General features: G+C 40.3%; 1 protein-coding gene across 3 annotated transcripts in view; it reads right to left on the minus strand.

Moving 5' to 3' along the window:
* atp1a3a (ATPase Na+/K+ transporting subunit alpha 3a) overlaps positions 1 to 15,570 on the minus strand; it is a 28,829-nt gene extending 13,259 nt beyond the window's left edge. For 2 of the 3 annotated variants that reach the window (XM_044335514.1, XM_044335515.1), the window contains exons 1-5: positions 15,163 to 15,570; positions 2,619 to 2,732; positions 1,851 to 1,910; positions 1,484 to 1,687; positions 287 to 400 (exon numbers count right to left, since the gene is read on the minus strand). In XM_044335514.1, coding sequence (XP_044191449.1) covers positions 287 to 400; positions 1,484 to 1,687; positions 1,851 to 1,910; positions 2,619 to 2,732; positions 15,163 to 15,168 — 498 coding nt within the window. In that variant the 5' untranslated portion in view covers positions 15,169 to 15,570. Of the gene's footprint in view, positions 1 to 286; positions 401 to 1,483; positions 1,688 to 1,850; positions 1,911 to 2,618; positions 2,733 to 2,994; positions 3,050 to 15,162 lie in introns of all 3 variants that reach the window. The other variant, XM_044335516.1, reaches the window with a different exon arrangement.
* Between the last annotated feature and the right edge of the window lie 4,038 nt (positions 15,571 to 19,608).

Raw genomic sequence — 19,608 nt, forward strand, 5'->3', positions numbered from 1 at the left:
GAGAGATGAGGTCAAACTAAAGCCATTGAAAGCTACATCGCAGATAAGGAAGAAAGAAGAAGAATGATGTCTAGTTGATCAATACCTGCATAATATGTGAACCTAACATCATGCACTCATTATGACCCGACTTCTTTACAGAGGTTTAGTTTCTCCAGAGAGTAATGTGTGGATTCTTTTGCAACTTATTGCAACTATTCACAAAAAGGAGACATGTGACAATAAACTGACAATTATCACTAAATATCTCGACAATATCCTGGTTGAACTGTTGAGCGTCCAGTACCTGAGGGACCATGTTCTTAAAGGACTCCATGATCTTGGAGCTCTTAGCTTCTTGAAAGTAGGAGAAGCAGCCGGTGATGATGACGACAGCTGACAGCACGATACCCAGGTACAACTACAGAGGCAGAGAGGAAATAAAGATGTGACTTTCATATTTAATGCAGAAATGAATTAAGTGACTTCACCTTTATCTAAAAATGTATCACATAAAAGGAAAAAAGAAGGAAAAAATAGACCACTGTAGAGACATAGACGGAGAGACTAACTCGAAAAGTCATCAGTCAGACATTTTGACATCCCCGTTTAGAGGAGCGCAAGAGGAAAATAAGCTATTTCAGGATGTTGGGGCCTCTGTAAAATTTCAATTTTAGAAATAACACACATCAGCTGACAGCCTTTCATTTCAGTTTTTCACCCTGTGGCTGACAGCATAATGTGATTTCATTTGGACTCAGTGACTCGGAGGCTGTCCATCAGTTTGCTGTCTTCTCTGTTACAGTTTTTGTGATTACGCTACTGTATCTATCGTCTCTTTTCACAGTTTTAATGGATCATAATTAAAAGGTCTTTAATGTTCCCATAAAGCATCCCATCTATGTCTGGTACCAGCTGATGTAGCTGGTTATCAGAGTGTGATTTTATATTTTGGGAGTGTGATATAGTCTTGGTAGCACAGTTTCAGCCCTTCATTTTTTCTCGTCAATGTTGTTTTTTCACCATGGGTCTCCCCCTGTGGTCTGAACCAAGTATTTTGTCCGTTCATGCTGTGTGTCATAGCCATTTAGCCTCTGTACTCAGCTCTACTCTGTGCTCTGACCCGACATAAAACAGTGCTGACCCATGAATGCCCTTCTCTTACTCAGCTATTACCAATGCCAAGAGGAGTCCCACACTCCCTGTGGCCCAAATAGATACTGACAGGATGTTATCTGTCACTCTAAAGATGGGTCAGCTGGCATGATTCAGACAAATAGTTGACACGTTCTTTATCACTGACACAGCCGAATCCCTAAGGAGGATTTCCCTCCTGACTCAGCAAATCGCTTTGAGAGGCGATGTGCTGGATGAAAGGGAGCACACAGTCGTAACAACTCAGTCTTCTCTATATGCATACCACCTAAGATGTTATCTCACGGGTACTCATGGCTTTGAATTCATCCTATAATCCATTCATTTACCCTTCCAATCCTCCACTTACGTTATCCCCAGCAGGCTCATCCTCTGTGGCGGCCTGGATGGCGTAGGCCAGGAAACAGAGGATGGCACCGATCCACAGCAGGATGGAGAAGCCGCCGAACAGCTGGCGACAGAACTTGACCCACTCTGGGGTGGTGGGGGGTGGAGTCAGGGCGTTGAGGCCGTCTCTGGCCAGGTACTCTGCTGCCTTGGCATTGGTCAAACCCTGGAGGAGTAGAGGGAGCAGACAGGAAGACATCAATGATGGATCAAGGGAAAGGAAGATAGAGGAAGAGAGAGAAAAGGGGGGGGTGTAAATAGATGATAGAAACAACCATATGAAGTTGAATATAACACAGAAAAGTGTCATTTTTGAGTGAACAACGCACCTGGACGATATCAGTGTTGTATTTTCGGCAAACCTCCTCAACAGACATTTTGTGTTCCGTCTACAAAGAATACAGATGGAAATTAAATGTGAACAACTGAATTATCACTTATTATTAATAAAGTAAATAATTCATATTATCTAACGATACTATCCAATCACGTAACAATCATAAAATTTTACAGCAAACATGGTGTCATTAGTTGAAAGCAGGAATTAAATGCGAATCACCATTTGGGATCGTTACATACTGTATGTAGCTCCTTTGTTGATAAACATAAGTTTGAAAAAACACTTTTCTTCAGTTCAGATATTTGTTTATCTGACCCAGCTCATACAGTTTTATGTCAAGTGGATATCCTGTGGGTTTGGCATCTTGCCTCACGCAAGAGAAAAAATCTTTCCACAACAGGATTAAATTGTTCTGGCATTTGACCTCAAACCACATCACTACTGTACACCAGCTGCTATGAAATACTATGTCTCTGTTATCTCCTTTTCAAAAATGGAGATTAGATTACAGCTGAATCGTAGCTCTTGGAATGCTGGAGTGAGGCCAGGATGCTCTTTCTATGAAGTCCTCCCTTTCTCACTGCGGACTTCAAATGAAATTTTCGTGCAACCAATACAGATACTCCAAGTAGGTGAATAGATACAACAAATATTATATAAAACCACTATATTATTTGAACCAGCAGCATCTGGAGCAAGTTGTTCAGTTCCAGGAAATGGCAGTGAGGTCACAGGAAATAGGAGGCAGTATACGTACAATGGGAACTTCCTTCTTGAGGTCATCCAAGTCCTTGCCTCCCTTCTTTTTGGGGGATTCCTTCTCATCCTTGTCCTGCGTGGTGGCCACGCGGTAGCTGTCCGACCGTCCATACTGCAATGAGACAACCAGATTACTGAGTTTGGTCCTGTCACATTACATAAACGTTATGAAAATATCAGCAGTTGAGTTGACATTCTTATCCTCACTTTTATTGCAACAAAACCACTACATGCTACTATACATTAATACAATCCAAACCAAGATGCTCTGTTTAATGGAAACAAAACCACCACCTGAGAACAAAGGTAAGAAGGTCGAAGCAAAGACACCCAAAGACTAGAGGTTCAAGACAGGGCTGTTGTCTTTCTCTTACCCTCTTTGCTTTATATGCTGAACCTTTAGCACAAGCAATAATGCAGAGTGAAGACCTGCAGGGCATCAATGAAGGGGGGAAAAAAACATACCATTGGACTTATCGCAGACAATGTCATTATTTTTTCTTGAACAACCACATATGTTTCCCAAACCTAATGAACCTTCTTGAAACATACGGACACTACTCAGGGTATAAATTGAATGTAACAAAAACACAAATTCTTTCATTTAATTATTCTCCATCCCAGCAAATTGGAGATGCACATAATCTGAAATGGAATTCTACAACAATGAAGTATCTTGGTGTAACTATAACCAAAACAACTTTCAACGTGTTTGAAACCAATTAACCAAGTAACAAAATTGATGAACCCATACAAAAGGATGTTGAATGGTGGTCTACTCCCCCTTTAGACTGCAGTGTCAGAATACAAACGGTTAAAATGAATACCCTACCTAAGCTACTGGACTTATTCCAATCTCTCCAAATCATCGTTCCCCATAACAACTTCATAGCGTGGGATAAGATGATCTCTAGATTCATTTGAAACAGCAAAAAGCCAAGAATAAAACTTACAACACTTTAACTGCCTAAAAGTAAGAGGGGAATGGCTTTACCTAATCTTAGAGAGTATTTTTATGCAGCTCAACTCAGACCTCTGGCATGTTGGTGTAGACCTGAGTAAGTCTTGATTTAAAGAAATGGAAAGGGAGATACAGGGTTACCAGACCCAGATCTTGGTGGGACACATATTTTATAGGGGCTCTGAGACATGTCCTGGATCCAATAGTAGCATTTATGCTAGAAATATGGAATGTTATAATAGAAAAATTCAAATTAAAGAGAGGGGTTTGCACACTGATGTGGTCTGCATGTGACTCAAAGTTTAAGCCAGGGGTGTATGATCCAATATTCAAAGAATGGGCACAAAAAGGCATTACGGCAATGTGTACGGTTTCAGAAAATGGTGAATTTTGGAGCAGCTGAGATTGTTGAAGTGAGCCTGGTCGGGTTAGTCCAGGCTCACTTCATTGTTGCTAACTTTGGGGCTAACGCCCTTCACTTTAATCAGCAGGTGGCAAGCAAGACAAGGGAACTTGGCTTTGGTCTTGAGGAGTTGTAGTATTTATTCACTGACAAATTAAATGCACTGCTGTGTTCATGGCTATACTGCTAACTTCATACTCTACTCTGGTCGCCAGCTTCACCTTCACACACATGCTCTCTCTCTCTCTCTCTCAACCGCACACTCGCTACGCAGAGCAGCGGTGAGAAACTAGCGCGACCATAAATGTCAGCAAAACACAGTGGAGACTCTCACACTGAGCTGAAATGAAACTAGTGCACATAAATTAGGTAAATAACATAAATAAATATATTTTGTTTCTTTCAGGGGGTATGGGGGGGGTCCAGTTGAGGGAGCAGGCCGCCCCTCCAAGGCAATGGTAGGGGAAACACTGAAAAAAAACACACTCAAAGACAGCCATGACTCCTATTTGTAGTTTCTGCTCACCCATGTTGCAATACAGTAACTGCTGGTGTGTCTAAAACACTTTATTTCCCTCAGGTTTATCATTGATCAATAACACAGACGAAGTGTAAAATCATGCTTGGCTGCCGTACTCTCATTTTTCTTCCACATTTAGACTCAGTCAAAACATCTAGATTGAGATCCAAACTTAGATGTAATCCCCTGGTGTGAGAGGGGGGAATTTTACCCTTCATGATTAGAGCTGGCATCATTAGGCCTGTCTCAAGAGCTCCACTTAAACTGCAATTTACACCATTGCTATTTAGGTTACGGCTGTTCAGACCACTGACACCACTGCTGTGTCTGAGAGAGGAAAGTGAAAGGCCAGAGGGTAGACAGAGAGCATGAGAAAGAGAGAGACAGGACAATTCAGGAAAGAAGAAATCTGACAGTAAATGTCAGGTGGGTAACGTATTTTAGAGGCATTTTTTGTTATATTTTTGAAATTCTCTGTACACCCTGACAGCAATCAATAAATCAAACGCTCTGACATTAAAAAGAAAAAAATCCAGTATCCGTGTCTGGCGCAGGCCTGTAATAGTGCCTGTGCATTCATTGCCCATGACACAGAAGGTTTGGAGGCCAAGCGAGCAGGGGAATACCGACGGATAGGAGGAGACGGGACTGCATGAATTGCAGAAGGAGAGAAGAGAAAGACGGGAATATCAACAGAAAGCAGAATGAAAAGCAATGTGTGATCATTGGACTATTGTCTGTAGTGTGGGAGAAACTGGACAAATTCTGGCGTTTTTTCTTTTGCCTTTTCCAGAACACTACCTACCCCAGCTTTAATTGCCAGTGTCCTACATCAGAGCGTAAGGATATGTGTGTGTGTTTGTGTGTGTTTGAGCCCTTTCTACCTAATCATGAACATGGGTTAATTATGTATGTGTTAGATACATCCACTTATTTTCAATATAAGTCTGGCAAAACCTGCAACTTAATTTTTTTGCACATTTCCTAATCCATGTACTTAACGTTTTTGTAAATGACTTATTATTAGTTAAAGACAACGATGAATAAATAGTTATGTGAAAACCAACTTTTAAGATTAATGAAAATAATTTCATCGTTCTAGGTTGCAATGTTCTAAGTGTTTCTAAATGCTTCTTTTTCAGCTTCTGAAAATTAAATCTCAAAGGGAAAACATAAAATATTTGTGAGTGTTGACATAAAATAATCAAATTATGACTACAGACTTTTGGCAACTTCAGTTCAAAACATGCAAGAAACTGGGCTTTTGCACAAGTGTTGCACAAGGCAACAAGAAAATCACTGAACATGAATAGAAGCATTTCTACAAGGCTTCAAATCTCTAGAAATATCAGATTGCTGCAATACTTTTTTGCACTGAACATGACTGTGGGGTTTGCAAGTACAGAATAACGACATGGAAATGACTAAAACTCCGACCCACCTACGCCGAGTACTGTACACAAGCGGTAATTACAAAACAGTGATCAACTTCAACAATTCCTGAAATCACGTCTGACAGCTAAATCACTATAATTTCCATTCAACTGACTATTTTTACTTTCTTCAGACAGACAACAAGAAAGCTGTGAGGCAAAAAGAACAAGAAGACGTAGGCAATCAATTGTGTCCCCGCAGGGGAACAAATAGATCTGGCTCATAATTGTCCAGCCAATAAAAACCACTGATGGCCACAGATGGATGTGTTTAGTAGCGAAGACACAATGAGGCAATTTATTATATAGGAATTGGGTTTAGGAAACAGGGGAAATAAAATAAAGTGTAGGTAATTAAATGAATCCATTGCTAAGGGAAATCTCCTTTACTAATTTGAGAATTTAAATAGCTTCCTTAACCTTATGAAGCACAATTTTATTTTACTTTAAGCCTAAACTCAGCTTACATTTCCCGGGAGCGTTTTCATGGTGTGCAGTAAACTGTGTGACTACTCTCTACTAGGAATGCATTGTGACTTGACATTTGTTCATCAGGCAGATGTTCACTACCATCCAACCCTAATACAAATATGACATCATGTAATGTGAAAAAACACATATTGAGATCCAGATTCTGTTTAACCCCGCATGATGAGAGGGAAGAGCAGACTTATTTTGGGAAAGCTCTTATGTGGATTAGTTTAGGCTGAGAGGTTTCACACTGATTTGATGGCTGTTTTATGCTGTTTACCGTCAGTTTTTTCCCTCACTGGATGAAAAGCTGGCAGGATGATGACCTGTTGACAGCTAACCAACACTTTTTTTTTTACATTCTCTTACCTCTACACATCTGTCTATGTAGTTTTGTTTTACTTGTTGTTTTTTGATGAGTGCATTTTTCTTGTGAATGCATTATTTATGTATTATATTAGAAATAGACTCGCCAGTCATTTCATTTTCTTTGAGCAATAAATTCATTGAACTTTTCAGTTGAGTCTTTTTTCTTAATTAACTCTTAATTTGAAGGCGGGGCCTTTTTACCTTTGCCTTGGGAAGCTGCAAACAGTTCCGAATTAAATCAGACAATGTTGTAGTGAAGAGTTTTAAGGTCTGATGATTGTTTGAATGTGGTTTTACAGTACGGAAAAGTGCCATAACTGTCTGAGAGATGAGAGGGTATGTATTTGGGATAGCCTTTTCTGAGAAATATGATTGAAAGAATGCTTTGTAGCACAAGAACTTATAAGCTTTAAAATTACAAAACACCAGTATTGGCATTGACCTACAAAAATTCATATTGGTAGTTGTGTTAACTGTAGTATACAATCCTCTTGCGCATCCGTCCGTTTTTTAGTACTTTTATTCCATCTGTGCAGTTGTGCATATGTTTATATTCTGCTTGACTGCAAAAGTGAGCATTTTTCAGACTTGTGTTTTTTCCTGTGTGTACTGTATGGTTGTTTATGTGTGTGTATGTGTGTGTTGCCATCTGTCAGGGGGTGCAGTGTTCCCCTGCCAGTTGTGTCCAGCAGGCCATCAGATTACTGCTGTTTACTACACGGGCAGATTAACCCAGTGAACAATAATAATCCCTCTCAATCACTCTCTCTCTCTCTTTTTCTCTTGCATCTTTTCAGTCCCAGTCTCTCATTCATCCTTACTCATTCACTCATTTACAATGTTAAAAAATCTTTTGTTTTTTATAGCTTTAAGTTGTAGAATCTTTGGCTTGGATGCACTGAACAGACCTGAATTTGCTTAAATTAATTAGGGCGCTGAACCAGGCAAGGAAAATGATCTTTTTTTTCAATTTACAACAGGCCACAAACTCCCTTTTTGATCTCTTCTCTGCCTCCCGAACTTCTTCTTAACATCTTCATCTGATCTTTTACTCGGAGAGTAAAACCCAATTTCACTATTGAAAACTGTGAAAACACAAACTACAACAAAGACGCAACCATCAACACAATAATGAAGATGCATCAGAAATGCCTCCACAGTTATCTCAGTTTGCTGCAGTGTTGCTGCTCCAACATGAGCATCTCTTTTGTATTTTTAGACATTTGCTATTCCATTTCCTCTTCACCTCAGCACTCGTGCTCTTGTGTGCACATATCCATTCAGGATGATGACTGCTGAGGTGACAAGGCCATCTACTCAAGCACGTAACCCTTCAGTGCTGCAGCATCCTAGGATGTATGAAGTCAAAGAAGCATCTATGAAGCAGCCTAATAGAATTAGACAAACACAGTTAACAGTTACACCCATTTTGTACTTCTCCAGTAATATCTGTTCTTTTTATCGCTGGAAACTGGCAGCGGGCCTCACAGAAGATGCTATTTTACCCTCCCTGTCTTCAAACAGTCCATCCTCCACTTTAATGGCTTGTGTTGATCATCTTTCTGTGTGTGCGCCAACATATTCTACTGCTTCAGGCCACATACATGATTATATCAACCTCCAGAAAAAAAAAAAATCTCCTGGGCTCCATCGAATCACATACTGGCCCACGGGGACACATGCCACATTAACACATAAATATTTGACAACTCGATGAAAGGAATATGAGAAGGGTGACATGAAGAAAATGAACCCCTAATTATCAAGGGCAACATATTCCCCCACCAATTTACCTTTTACAGACATAGTATGACTTTCAAGGGCATCTCTAAACCAAACCAGGGCAAGAATACCACTGTCTAAGTTTCAGAACACACCATTTCATTTCAGCCCTACAATGTGCTGACGGTATACTGCTTTCAACATCACTCATGGTTAAACTGAATAAACAGAGGATATTTTCCTGCACATCGTTTCCTTTGCTCACTGTCTAGTTACAGGCTGTAAAACCTGAGGAGGTTTCAGCAGCATCCAGATGTTCTATACTGAGCTACAGGACAGATTGTAAGCTACATGCTGAACATTTGTAGTCCGCTCTATCTGCTTGTATACTGCATCCAGCCCGGCCTCCGGCTCAGGGCACCACAGGTCTGAGGAAGACTGGATAAGCCATTTTTTAATCTGCTGAAATCGCTGGTCAAATCTCAGACATCCCAGAAAGGGACATTTTGATCAGTGCATCCTAGATCGATGAATGAGTGAATAAATAAAAGGTTTCAAATGTAACCACAATATTAAATGAACCCAACATTAATTAAAATGTATAGATCAGGAAGCAGATAGAGATCTATGGACGTCTCATATCAACTGTTGGGAAGCACCTTCAAATGAGCGTGGATAAGGAAAAGGGGCATTAATTAGATATAGGGCATGATATAGATTTACTAATTAATTTTAGTATGTTATCAGGCACTTACACTAGAGCAGCAGATTGCTATATCTCTGCCTGTTTGCAGTGCTGTTATCTGCCCATTTTATAAGGTTAGGGTTGATTGCAAATGTAAACTCTACCAGAGGCTCCATACTGTAAGGCTTTGGTGAAACATCCACCAGCCAGCACTGAATCATCTGTTATTTAGAAATGCTTATTTTTCAACTAAATCTGATGACATTCTAGTCACCAAAATGTCACATTTGTAGTTCAGATTTTTGAATGGAAGATCTCACTGGTGTACGTTGCCTCTGGCAGGGCTCAGTACTATAGCTCTGGTGGTGCCACGGTTGATAATCGTATCTATACACACAAAGAAATGGATTATAACACAGATCAGCGGACTGGCCGACCTAGAAAATACTGATGGACTGGCAGACACACCCACACACACGCAGAGTAAGAGGGGTCCTCCATCATCTATCCCTCCCTTCACCCTCCCACTTTGTTTACATTCTCCTCCCTCCAGGCTGCCCATCTGTTTCTCTGCTCTCTTCTTCGCTGAACTACTCATCTGCACCAAGGTTTAATCAAGAGGAGACAGTCTGCTGTTGCAGACGGCATGATGACGATGATGATGTGTTTTAATATTGTACATGTGCATCCAGCAACAAACGCAGATAAAAGCCATAGTGGGATAAGAGATCAGTTTGATTTGATTCTGTAAAAATATTTGCACAGTGGAAGTCCTGATGGCTGTCAGAGTACATTTCTAATAAAGCACACCACAGATTTTGTGCTGTTACCCACCATTTAGCAGTGTGTCACCTCATGCTGTGCAGCGTGTCTGAGAGTGTGATAGAAAATGGCAGTTGTTGAGAGAATCAGATTGACAGCGTTTACTTCCAATGGGTTGATAGACGGGGGATGTGAAGTTTCCTAGCAACATCCAATCCACTGGGTCCATTTAAATAATTGAAGTCAGCTGTGGGGGATGATGGGACGGTATTGGAATTTTTTTAACAATGTGAAGGTATGTTATGTAATACTGCTGTAATGTTGATGAAGAGCAACTCTGCTCTGTAGTGTTTTGTTTAAATGTTGTATCTTTAATGTTTTGTGCCCGAGGACCCCCTTGAAAATGAGATGGTGCATCTCAAGGGGTTTATCCTCTTATTCAATATTGAAAGAAATAAATAGTGTTGCAGAAGGCATGGGAAACTACGAGCTACACTCGACACCTAAATCACCTCACTCAAGCGCTGCAAACAGGAAGTGATGTAAGTGACTTTACACTTCCACTTTCCAGGAAAGGCATGCGGTACTGAATTGCATACTGAAGCAGTGGTATTGGAAATCCGTGATCGGTGATTTGCAGTAGTATGGATCCATGCTATTTCACACACACTCACTCACAGATGGAAACTAGAGAGGGACAGGGGCGTTGAGAGTCAGTGCTGATGAAATATTGACAGACTGGAATAATTATGCAACAGACTCAATGACCAAAGAAACACATGTAGTGTAAACGTAATCATATACGTAATAATGAACTGTACGTCACTGTTATGTAGTTATATCGAACATAATATCTGAACATGAGTGATGGACTAAACTCTGTGAAACCACAATATAAGCATGCCGTTTTTCCAGTCTCTGAGGCTCAGCTTCGACCCCATAACAATCAGCCCTACCGCTAGAATCACAAAGCAATAAGATTGCCATGCATTCACCTGCTTTGTGCCTGCATGCATGCATTTAAAAGTTATCTTAATTCATACTTATGTGATACAGTGAAGTGCCTTTATATATAAAAGCTGCCTTACAATTATCTAAAGCTGCATATACATTAACTCTGGAGGATTAAGGGCACTGTGTACTCGAAGCCCCCAGTGATACCATGTTTTTTTTTGTTAGTTAGCTAAAATGTTGTACATAGACTAGAGCAATGGGATGTTTCGCTCTCTTACTGATGTTGTAAATTCAGTGGGCAGTAGAAGATCCCTTAAGTATGCAGAAGTTCACTGTTATGGAGCAAAATGATTGACTGGTCTGTTATGTACAAACTTGCCTCAAGTGCAACACGTAACTGATCTGGATATCACTTTGAATCTAGCTGTTTTAACAAACACTACAAATCATTTTATGTGATTAATGTGACTAATATTTCTCACCATAATTCATCCACGATTCAACAGTATTATTTGAATTCAACATCGGTATCTTCAGTCAAAATAAGGCCTTTACAAGCAACCGATGATGAAACAGATATAAAAAAGACTAGTATCGTTATATGACCTTGAATATGAATTTCCATTATGCATTGAATAAAGTGAAAGCTGACTCATCCCAATGCTGGTACTCTTTAATTTACCTCAGGAAATAAGCACAGCATAAACCCAATGAATGAAGCAACAAATGCTTTAACTAATGTAACTACTTCATGACATAAATCTCAACAATGCCCCTTTTCACAAGTAGAATGTTTCACTTAAAACTATAATATTATCAGTTTAAATCAGTAATGCATCCAGAAATATGTAATTTTCTCCTTTTCACTACCCTGGACAGTACCATGATTCCTTAAGAGATCAGATGAGATCAGACCCAGGGGGAAATTCACATCACAACTGTGCAAAAGAAGTCCAGTAGTGCAAATCCAGCAGCCAATGATGTGTGAGCTTGATGTCATTAGGCTAATGAATGGTTAATACATTTAACTGATAATATGCTGCGGATGGTGACAGCAGTTTGACATATTTTTCATAGGTCAATGTACATGCTGCAAGGCAACCACTCTCTGATGGATGAATTATAATTAAGAGTATTAAGTGTTTCATATTGTAGATGTCTTTATAGAGAAAAAAGGATCGTCTCTCATACTGGTGTATGATTATTTACACTTGTTTTAACAAGCTACAGTACAGGTAATTATTATTTGAAACAACACCACTGCAACGAAGAGATCTCATAATGTCAAAAGCTGCTGCATGAAAGATCAGCGTCATCATATATGGGTTAGACACCATGAATGAAAGTAGGTTTAATACAACGACCTGCCTCGTGCACACACACAGAGCCACATCACACGCCATCCATCCAGCAACTGGCTCTCCTCCTGAGGCTTCCACACCAAGTGCATTATGGGATAACAGCGGATGCATTCATCCTTGTATATCTCTTTTTCTCCTTGTGTATCTCCATGTTCATCTCTCCATTTGTCTCCTCAAGCTCCACCATCGCTCCCTCCTTCGTGTCATCACTGCACATGAGCAGCATCTCTTACTGCGTTCCTGCGCTTCTCCATTCCTTCCTCTTCTCAAGGTGACTCACCACAAAGGCATCTCTGTCTGTCTCTCTCTCTCTGTCTACCTCCCTAATTCTCTGTCAATCACAGGATCTTAGTCAGTTTTCCCCTAAACTCCCTTCCTGCGTGGCCCACAGCACCTGACCTTTGTTTCATCTCTGCCTTCCATCCATTCACAGACCAACCCGATCGTTGCCTTGCGCAGCAACAGCCGCTATCAATTGATTGACCCGGATCAAATGGCCCCAGCTGCCTTGTCAACTGAACCTCCCTCTGGTCTCCCCCCACCCCTATCTCCCATGTCACCCGAATCGCCTCTCTCTCCATCCCTCCTGATGGCAAATCGCAGCCTGAACATGGGAGTTTCCACTCCCCAGTATGCACACACGCCACTCTCCTCCTCCTCCTCCTCCTCCTCCTCTCCTCAACGCAGTCAGAGTTGTGCGCGGTTTTCCCCTTCGGCAATCTAGTGGACAGCATCACAAACCGTGACAGAGTGGCACTATTTCCACGACTTGGCCTGAATGCTCTCTCATCCCAACCCCCCCTAACCCGGATATGGAGTAGAGGAGAAACCACTGCACATCACATTTCATTACCGTTCATGGGCCATGACACCATGGACACCAAAGAAATACACCTACAGTTATAGTATAGTGCATGTCAGTATGATGCTATAGGCTCTACATATCACTGATAAACTTTAACTATCATGCAAATACTCTAAATGAGAATACAACATGATGCAGGAGATTATAAAATTCCACAAAGCAATATATCACTGAGTGTTGACACTCGATAAAGCTTTATCATAATACTACAGGAATGTAGTATTATTTCAGGAATATAACCTGACTTTTTTAGTGGGAATAACATCATGGAGGTCTGTGTCTACCCATATGGAGAGCACCTTCCTTTGGGACATAACCGTCGACATTTTTGGGAGGTTGGGGTGTGGGGTGTGGATGACAAGTTACTGGTGAGGAACCATTTTGACGCACTTGTCTGTGCCCATTTGGTACCCAGACCAGAGCCGCCTCTACATCCTCACCAAGCCCAGCACCGTCAATGACAGCAACACGACGCACCGTCGCATTATGTAATGTCTTAAAGAAAATTCACCAAATGGTCGGTGGAAGAGAAAAAAAGAAAGAAAAAAAAATCACCGCCTTCTTTGGGTTTGATTCCCAGCCCCCACCCTTCGTGGATCTTCTCTCCCTCATAATCCAAATAAAAATGATGAATTCACGACTTTCTGCATCGACACGGGCTCTCGTTTTTTTTAAGAATAACTGAAAAGACACACAGCTGCGGACATGTATGTGATGATGAAGAGTTACTGCAGTCAGACCTGGAGGAATAACATGATATTCCGCAGTCCGGGCTGCGGTTTTCACCACCAGCAGTTCACATATTTCTGTGCATAATTGAGCGTTTCACCTGTATGTCATTCAGAAACGATTTGATATGTGACAGGACTCGCCCGTGTCATTAAAACGGCCTGACTAATCGTTTATTTAGCAGTTGTGAATTTCCTCAATCGCCCACAGCGGCTCCAGAGGCAGGCGCCAGATGTTCGTCGGTGTAATCTCGTTTTTGGAACCTCTGGGCAAAACAGTGAATCTGTTCACCACTCCACACCTATGGCTATTAAAAACCTATTAATGGCTGATTTGTAGATAAAATAAATGGCATGGATCGGTATACCGGGCCCGTTTTCTGATTTGGTTCAACAACTCGTTACAGTGTTTTTGCGTTACAGCGACAAAATCGCCAGAATTACTTCTCTGACAGCTTAAAAATGAAGATAAACGAGAGTGTATTCTGTGAATGATCAGAAAACCAAACGGTGTATATATGTCAAAAGTTCCTTTCATCTGTTGAGATTAAAACTGAGGCTGTGAAAGTACCTCCACCCCATGAAAGTACACTCTACTGTTGCACATCTTCAAAGAAAAACGAATCCAAATTTTCAGGTGCAAAACAGCTGTTTTGATTAACTGATTTCGTGGTAATGTTCACTAACGGTGACAGCAATAGTGACCAGTTTGTTATTAGATCGGGAGCTGCAAAAAAAAAGACTAATGAGAAATACTAATCGAGGATCATGACTGTAACGCGTTACCACCCTGCACCGGTTCTGGCGCACCGGCTGGAGTCTGGATGCGGCGGATTGACTCATAAATCTGGCGCATGTTTTTTTTTTTTTTTTTTTTAAGAAAAAGGCACAGCATTCAGGCAACAAGCCCACCCTCTATTATCCGTTAATGTCAGTCGTTACTATAATTTGCAACACATTGATTTGGTGTGTTAAATGATGTGAGAAAGGGTACCAAATGTGTGACTTTCCGAGAACTATTGGAGCCGTTTGACTGAAAATTAAAATACATACAGCAGTGCGGTTTAAAACAGCTAAATAACGTTCAAAGTCACAGCTAGCTTAGACAAGTCATACATATCCCACCGTGTTCAATGTCATTCTAACATCATGACTGTGCCTCAATGCACTTTAACCCTTTCCTTAACGGACAAACTGACTAACCGTTAACGTTACCAGACTGTGTAACGTCAGCTAACTTTAACATTAACTATACTGACATTTTACTACACGTTTAGCTATGTTATTCACAAGAAACGTCGCTCTTACCCCCATTTCGGCGCAGTCAGTCGGGTCTCCTCAGAAGATGAATCGCTTTTGGGCTTGATATAACCAGAATAGCTGGCTTTAAGGCGGGGAGACGGGGCAGAAAACAGGTTCTCGTCTGGCAATGAGAGGAAAAAAATGTCTCCCTTCAGTTGATAGCTATTGCTCTAACGTTAATGGGGGAAAAAACAATTAACTAGCTAACAAAATATTCTAAAATATCATTTTCTTTAAGAGGAACGGGCATAAGGTAACTTGACAAGGCAACGTTTCATCGAACACCTCGGCAAAGCTGCACCCAGTTAAGATAGAAATCAAAGGGGCTTATTTTTTCGGCATAAAGTGTTAAAATGATACGCAGCCGTTGGTGATGCCTCACCAACCTTCTCTCTGTAAGGCGCAAATGATGCCGGTGGAAAGTAGACCCGGGCAGATGGCGCCTTCTTCGGATGCTGTCTCACTCCGCGGCTGCCGCAGCACTCAGGGTCCCCTTGTTGTCACTCCGCGGATGAAACAAGAACCGTATAAATCCTTAATAGACTGGTGATGCGTTGATATAACACAGGAAAGATTGAGTAAACAATCATAGTCAGCTTTCATAGGATAAATACAGCTTCGAAATAGGGACATAAAATCACATTTTCATATCATCTTAAAACAAGAGAGAAAAAAAGTAAGGAGGAACGTCAAATGCTTTTCATTAACTGAATCCCTAATCAAAAGAGTAAATAATACAATATGGCAGCAATTTAATTTGTAGTCCAAAATGGCTTTCAAGGCATCCATTATAAGCATGATTGGTTTAACCAGTTAATGGATCTGGGGGCGAAAAATTGCTGTTGGGCTTCTACTGACACCCCAACTAATGTGCTCTGTGCAATGTGCATCTATCCGGATGCATCCAAGTTCCCATTAAGTCCAGTGCAAACAGTACTGCAATGTTGAAATGATATTTAATTTGTGTTAGTTTGTGAACACAGTATAAACTAAAATGATAAAGCTCTTAAAACTAGATGTACAGGGCTACAAGACACAGCCACAACATTATGTAATAATATAAGACCTGCCTTAGTTGAAATTGTACTTAATTTGTGTAAATTCCCTAGAAAACTTTGCATATAATCAAATACAAAAACCACAGATACCGCAGTCGACTGCAGCTTTTCTGTTGCTTCAGAAAAACTAACACTTCATGGACAAAGTGCACATCTGCAACATCAGTGGTATCAGGGGAAATGCCTGTTGCATACTGACTATTCTCCAAACACAGCATCTAGCCTGCATTAGTATGGCAGCATATGCTAAACAGATGTGAGCTGCAGTACAGGAAACGCCTAAAACATGTATTTTTTTAAGATCATGCCTGCAATAATGAGTAGCAGACAGAGGAGAGAAGAGCTGAAGAGGAGATTAGACTATGGGGAAATACTCACAGAGAAAACATGGAAACTAAAGGACAAAAAAGAGTGAGGCATAAAAGACAAGGTAATTTACTGACAGACATCAGGCTTAAGCTCCTGCTCTCTCTGGCACCACCCTGGAATAAAAATGGCACACACAGTGCTAATATGGGGATGAAAATCGTGGCCAATGTACACAGTACAAGCAACATAAACTGAAAACAGAGATCACATGGAAACAATGTGATGTTCATGGTCGGTCAGAGCAAAGCTGCGGCTTCGCATGCTTTATTTCTGTATGCAACACCTGCTGTGGAAGATTAGACAATTATACTGCTGTTTTTAGAGCCTTCAAATGGAGCAAGAGGGCATGAATATTGTGCAGCTGCCATATATACACACACATCCATCCTGGCTGAGGTGATTCAACCACGAACGCTGCACAAATGAATGACGGGGAATAACACAAGCAAATGCGACAGTGATCATATGAGTGTGTGTAGCTACATGTCTGGTTGTCGCTGCATAGATATGTGTGTGATGCAATGCAAATATTTGTCTGTGAACGCCTGTGAGACTTTGTGCAGACTTGCCTTGCATGTGTGTGGGTGTATGTGTGTGTGTATGTGTGTGTGTCTGTGCTCTGAGGCAGCCACTGTGTCCAGATGGGATCAATACTCCCCTCTATCATAATTGAAATGTGGCCTGGTTTCTACACTGCTTTGTCATCCCTCCAGCATGCGCCATCAATTAAACCTTTTTTTTTTCCCAAGCAAATTCTAAAACTGAGCTAGAAAAATTGTGTCAATACCCAGATATTGTGCTTCAAAAAGTGATGTTGGACAGATGTGAGAAGTGTAATCTAGGCTACTAGTCACATGGGCCTCTTGTTTAATGGTATGAATTACAGTTAACCATGAAGCAAAAGACTCATATCAAAGCTTTAGTAAGTTCTAATTGAAAATAAACTTGCATACATATATCATACATCATATTTACTATCTTTATGCTGCCAGCTGATACTGTATGTATATTGCTTGCATAAGTTTGTTAAAGAGATTAAAGTATATGCCTAATACAAACAAGCCAGTCAGATTAATATTCAATATTTATTTTCATTTTATTTCATGTTTCCCCACAGCAGCCTTGGTGGGATAAAAGCTATATGATGCCTTCATATCCTGCTGGGAATTTTTCACTTACAAAATTGGATGTTGCATGCAAAAAGAAATGGAAGCTGCAAGGGAATAACTTTATTTACTTTTGATGTTTAACATGTAAGAATGAGAAGCCTTTTTTATGCTACTGGGATTAAATAAAAAAGAGAGCAAGCACATAAGGCGCTTAATTTATGTATCAAGTTAATAATTCAATAGCAGTTGTCAGTGAGGGACTAGGCATAGTTACATCCAGGTTTTATTGTATGTTTATTGTCAGCACAAGTTCCAGTACTCCCACAATGACTTTTTTTATTGAAATGCTCCTAACTAGGAAAGTTGGTGGTAATCGTATATCTTTACTTTCTGGCTAGTAATTTTGACTCTGTTGAGCCATTCTGTCTTGTAATTACAACACTGTATTCCTGACATCACCTCAAAGCAGCTATGTATAGTGTTAAGGGAGCCAAGTTTTTAAAAAAATATCAGTTTACATCACAACTCATGATCTCAGAACTAGCTTTCATCATACAAAGTCGTGAACCATGTCAGTGTGGCATTTAAATGGACTCTCTTTTTACAAACCTTGTAAACACGACTGAGCCTGAAGGCATCGTAAGTGTCCGGACGTAGGGTTGGAGGATGATAGTGTCTTTTGACTTCAACAAGGAGACTGGGGATTGTGTCTTGTCTGCTATACCAACAGCAAAGGTGGGTTTCCTTAAACCATGACGGTGATCTTTTTATCACCTTGAGGTCACATCAGTTCAGAGTTCAGATCTTTATTGTCTCACAAGGGGAAATTCCTTTGCAGCAAAGCAGCATAAAAACACAAAACCATGAAAACATAAACACAATTGAGAACAGAGCAAGACAATAAAAAAACATTAAAAGCTTCTGTGCTCTACATGTAATTCAGACAATAATGATGTTGTTAAAAATAGGGAAAACAGTAACAAGAATTGTAAAAAGCTGTATGAGGAATCAAGAGGCAGTTTATGATGTATTAGAATTAAAAGCGTTTACTGCACATGGGATATATGAGAACTTGAACCTGTTGCACATAGTTTTTGGAAATAATACATCAACTATATAGGCAGCAGTTTAGAAAACATAGTCAACAGTACTCTATGTTATTTCAGAATGCACAAACAAACAACTAATTTAGTTATTTAGGTGTTAAGACTTGTTTAGCTCCTTTGTTCTGGTGGTAAATTTCAGAAATTCTGTGTGAGAAAAATAGAAGAGATTTGTTAATTTCCTGCTTGAAAAACATTTGACACAAATCTTGGCAGTATCCAGGTTAAGAGGTCTTAGTATTCTCCTTTGGATTATTCTTTAGAAACTCATTGCAACATATTTTTTTTACAGAACCACCCACCATTCCCCTTCACCATCAGGCTGGTTGTTCTGGGCAGCTCCCAGATGTGTGTAGCTGAGTTTGAGCAGGATTCTGCAGAAATGCTCAGTACATCTTTTCATAAAGGTTAAACAACAAAGAGTGTATTTTAAGGTCGGAGAGAAAAGCAGAGATACCGGGGGAGAGAGGAAAGAAGAGAACAAAAACATTTTCAGAGACCTGGTCGCCATAGCAACAATGATCAGGTTACCCTGGCTCCCTAATCATCTAGCTGACACAAAACAAATTTAAGGAAATTGGAAACAGGATGAATGGGTGGAGGTGAGAAATGAAACCTAAAGTAAAAGAAATCTGACATTGAAGTAAAAAATAGTCACGTCATTTTGTGTTTTTTGTTAACCTGTGCTGATGTTGATGCTGATTATAGTTTAATTATCTGCAACAGAACGAATCAGACTAATGGATGTGAAAAACATCTTGTGATGGGAAATGCTTTGTCACTGTTCCTATTAGAGACAAATGGGAGCTGCAT

This window comes from Thunnus albacares, chromosome 19, assembly GCF_914725855.1.
Source record: "Thunnus albacares chromosome 19, fThuAlb1.1, whole genome shotgun sequence".
NCBI classification, from domain to species: Eukaryota; Metazoa; Chordata; class Actinopteri; order Scombriformes; family Scombridae; genus Thunnus; species Thunnus albacares.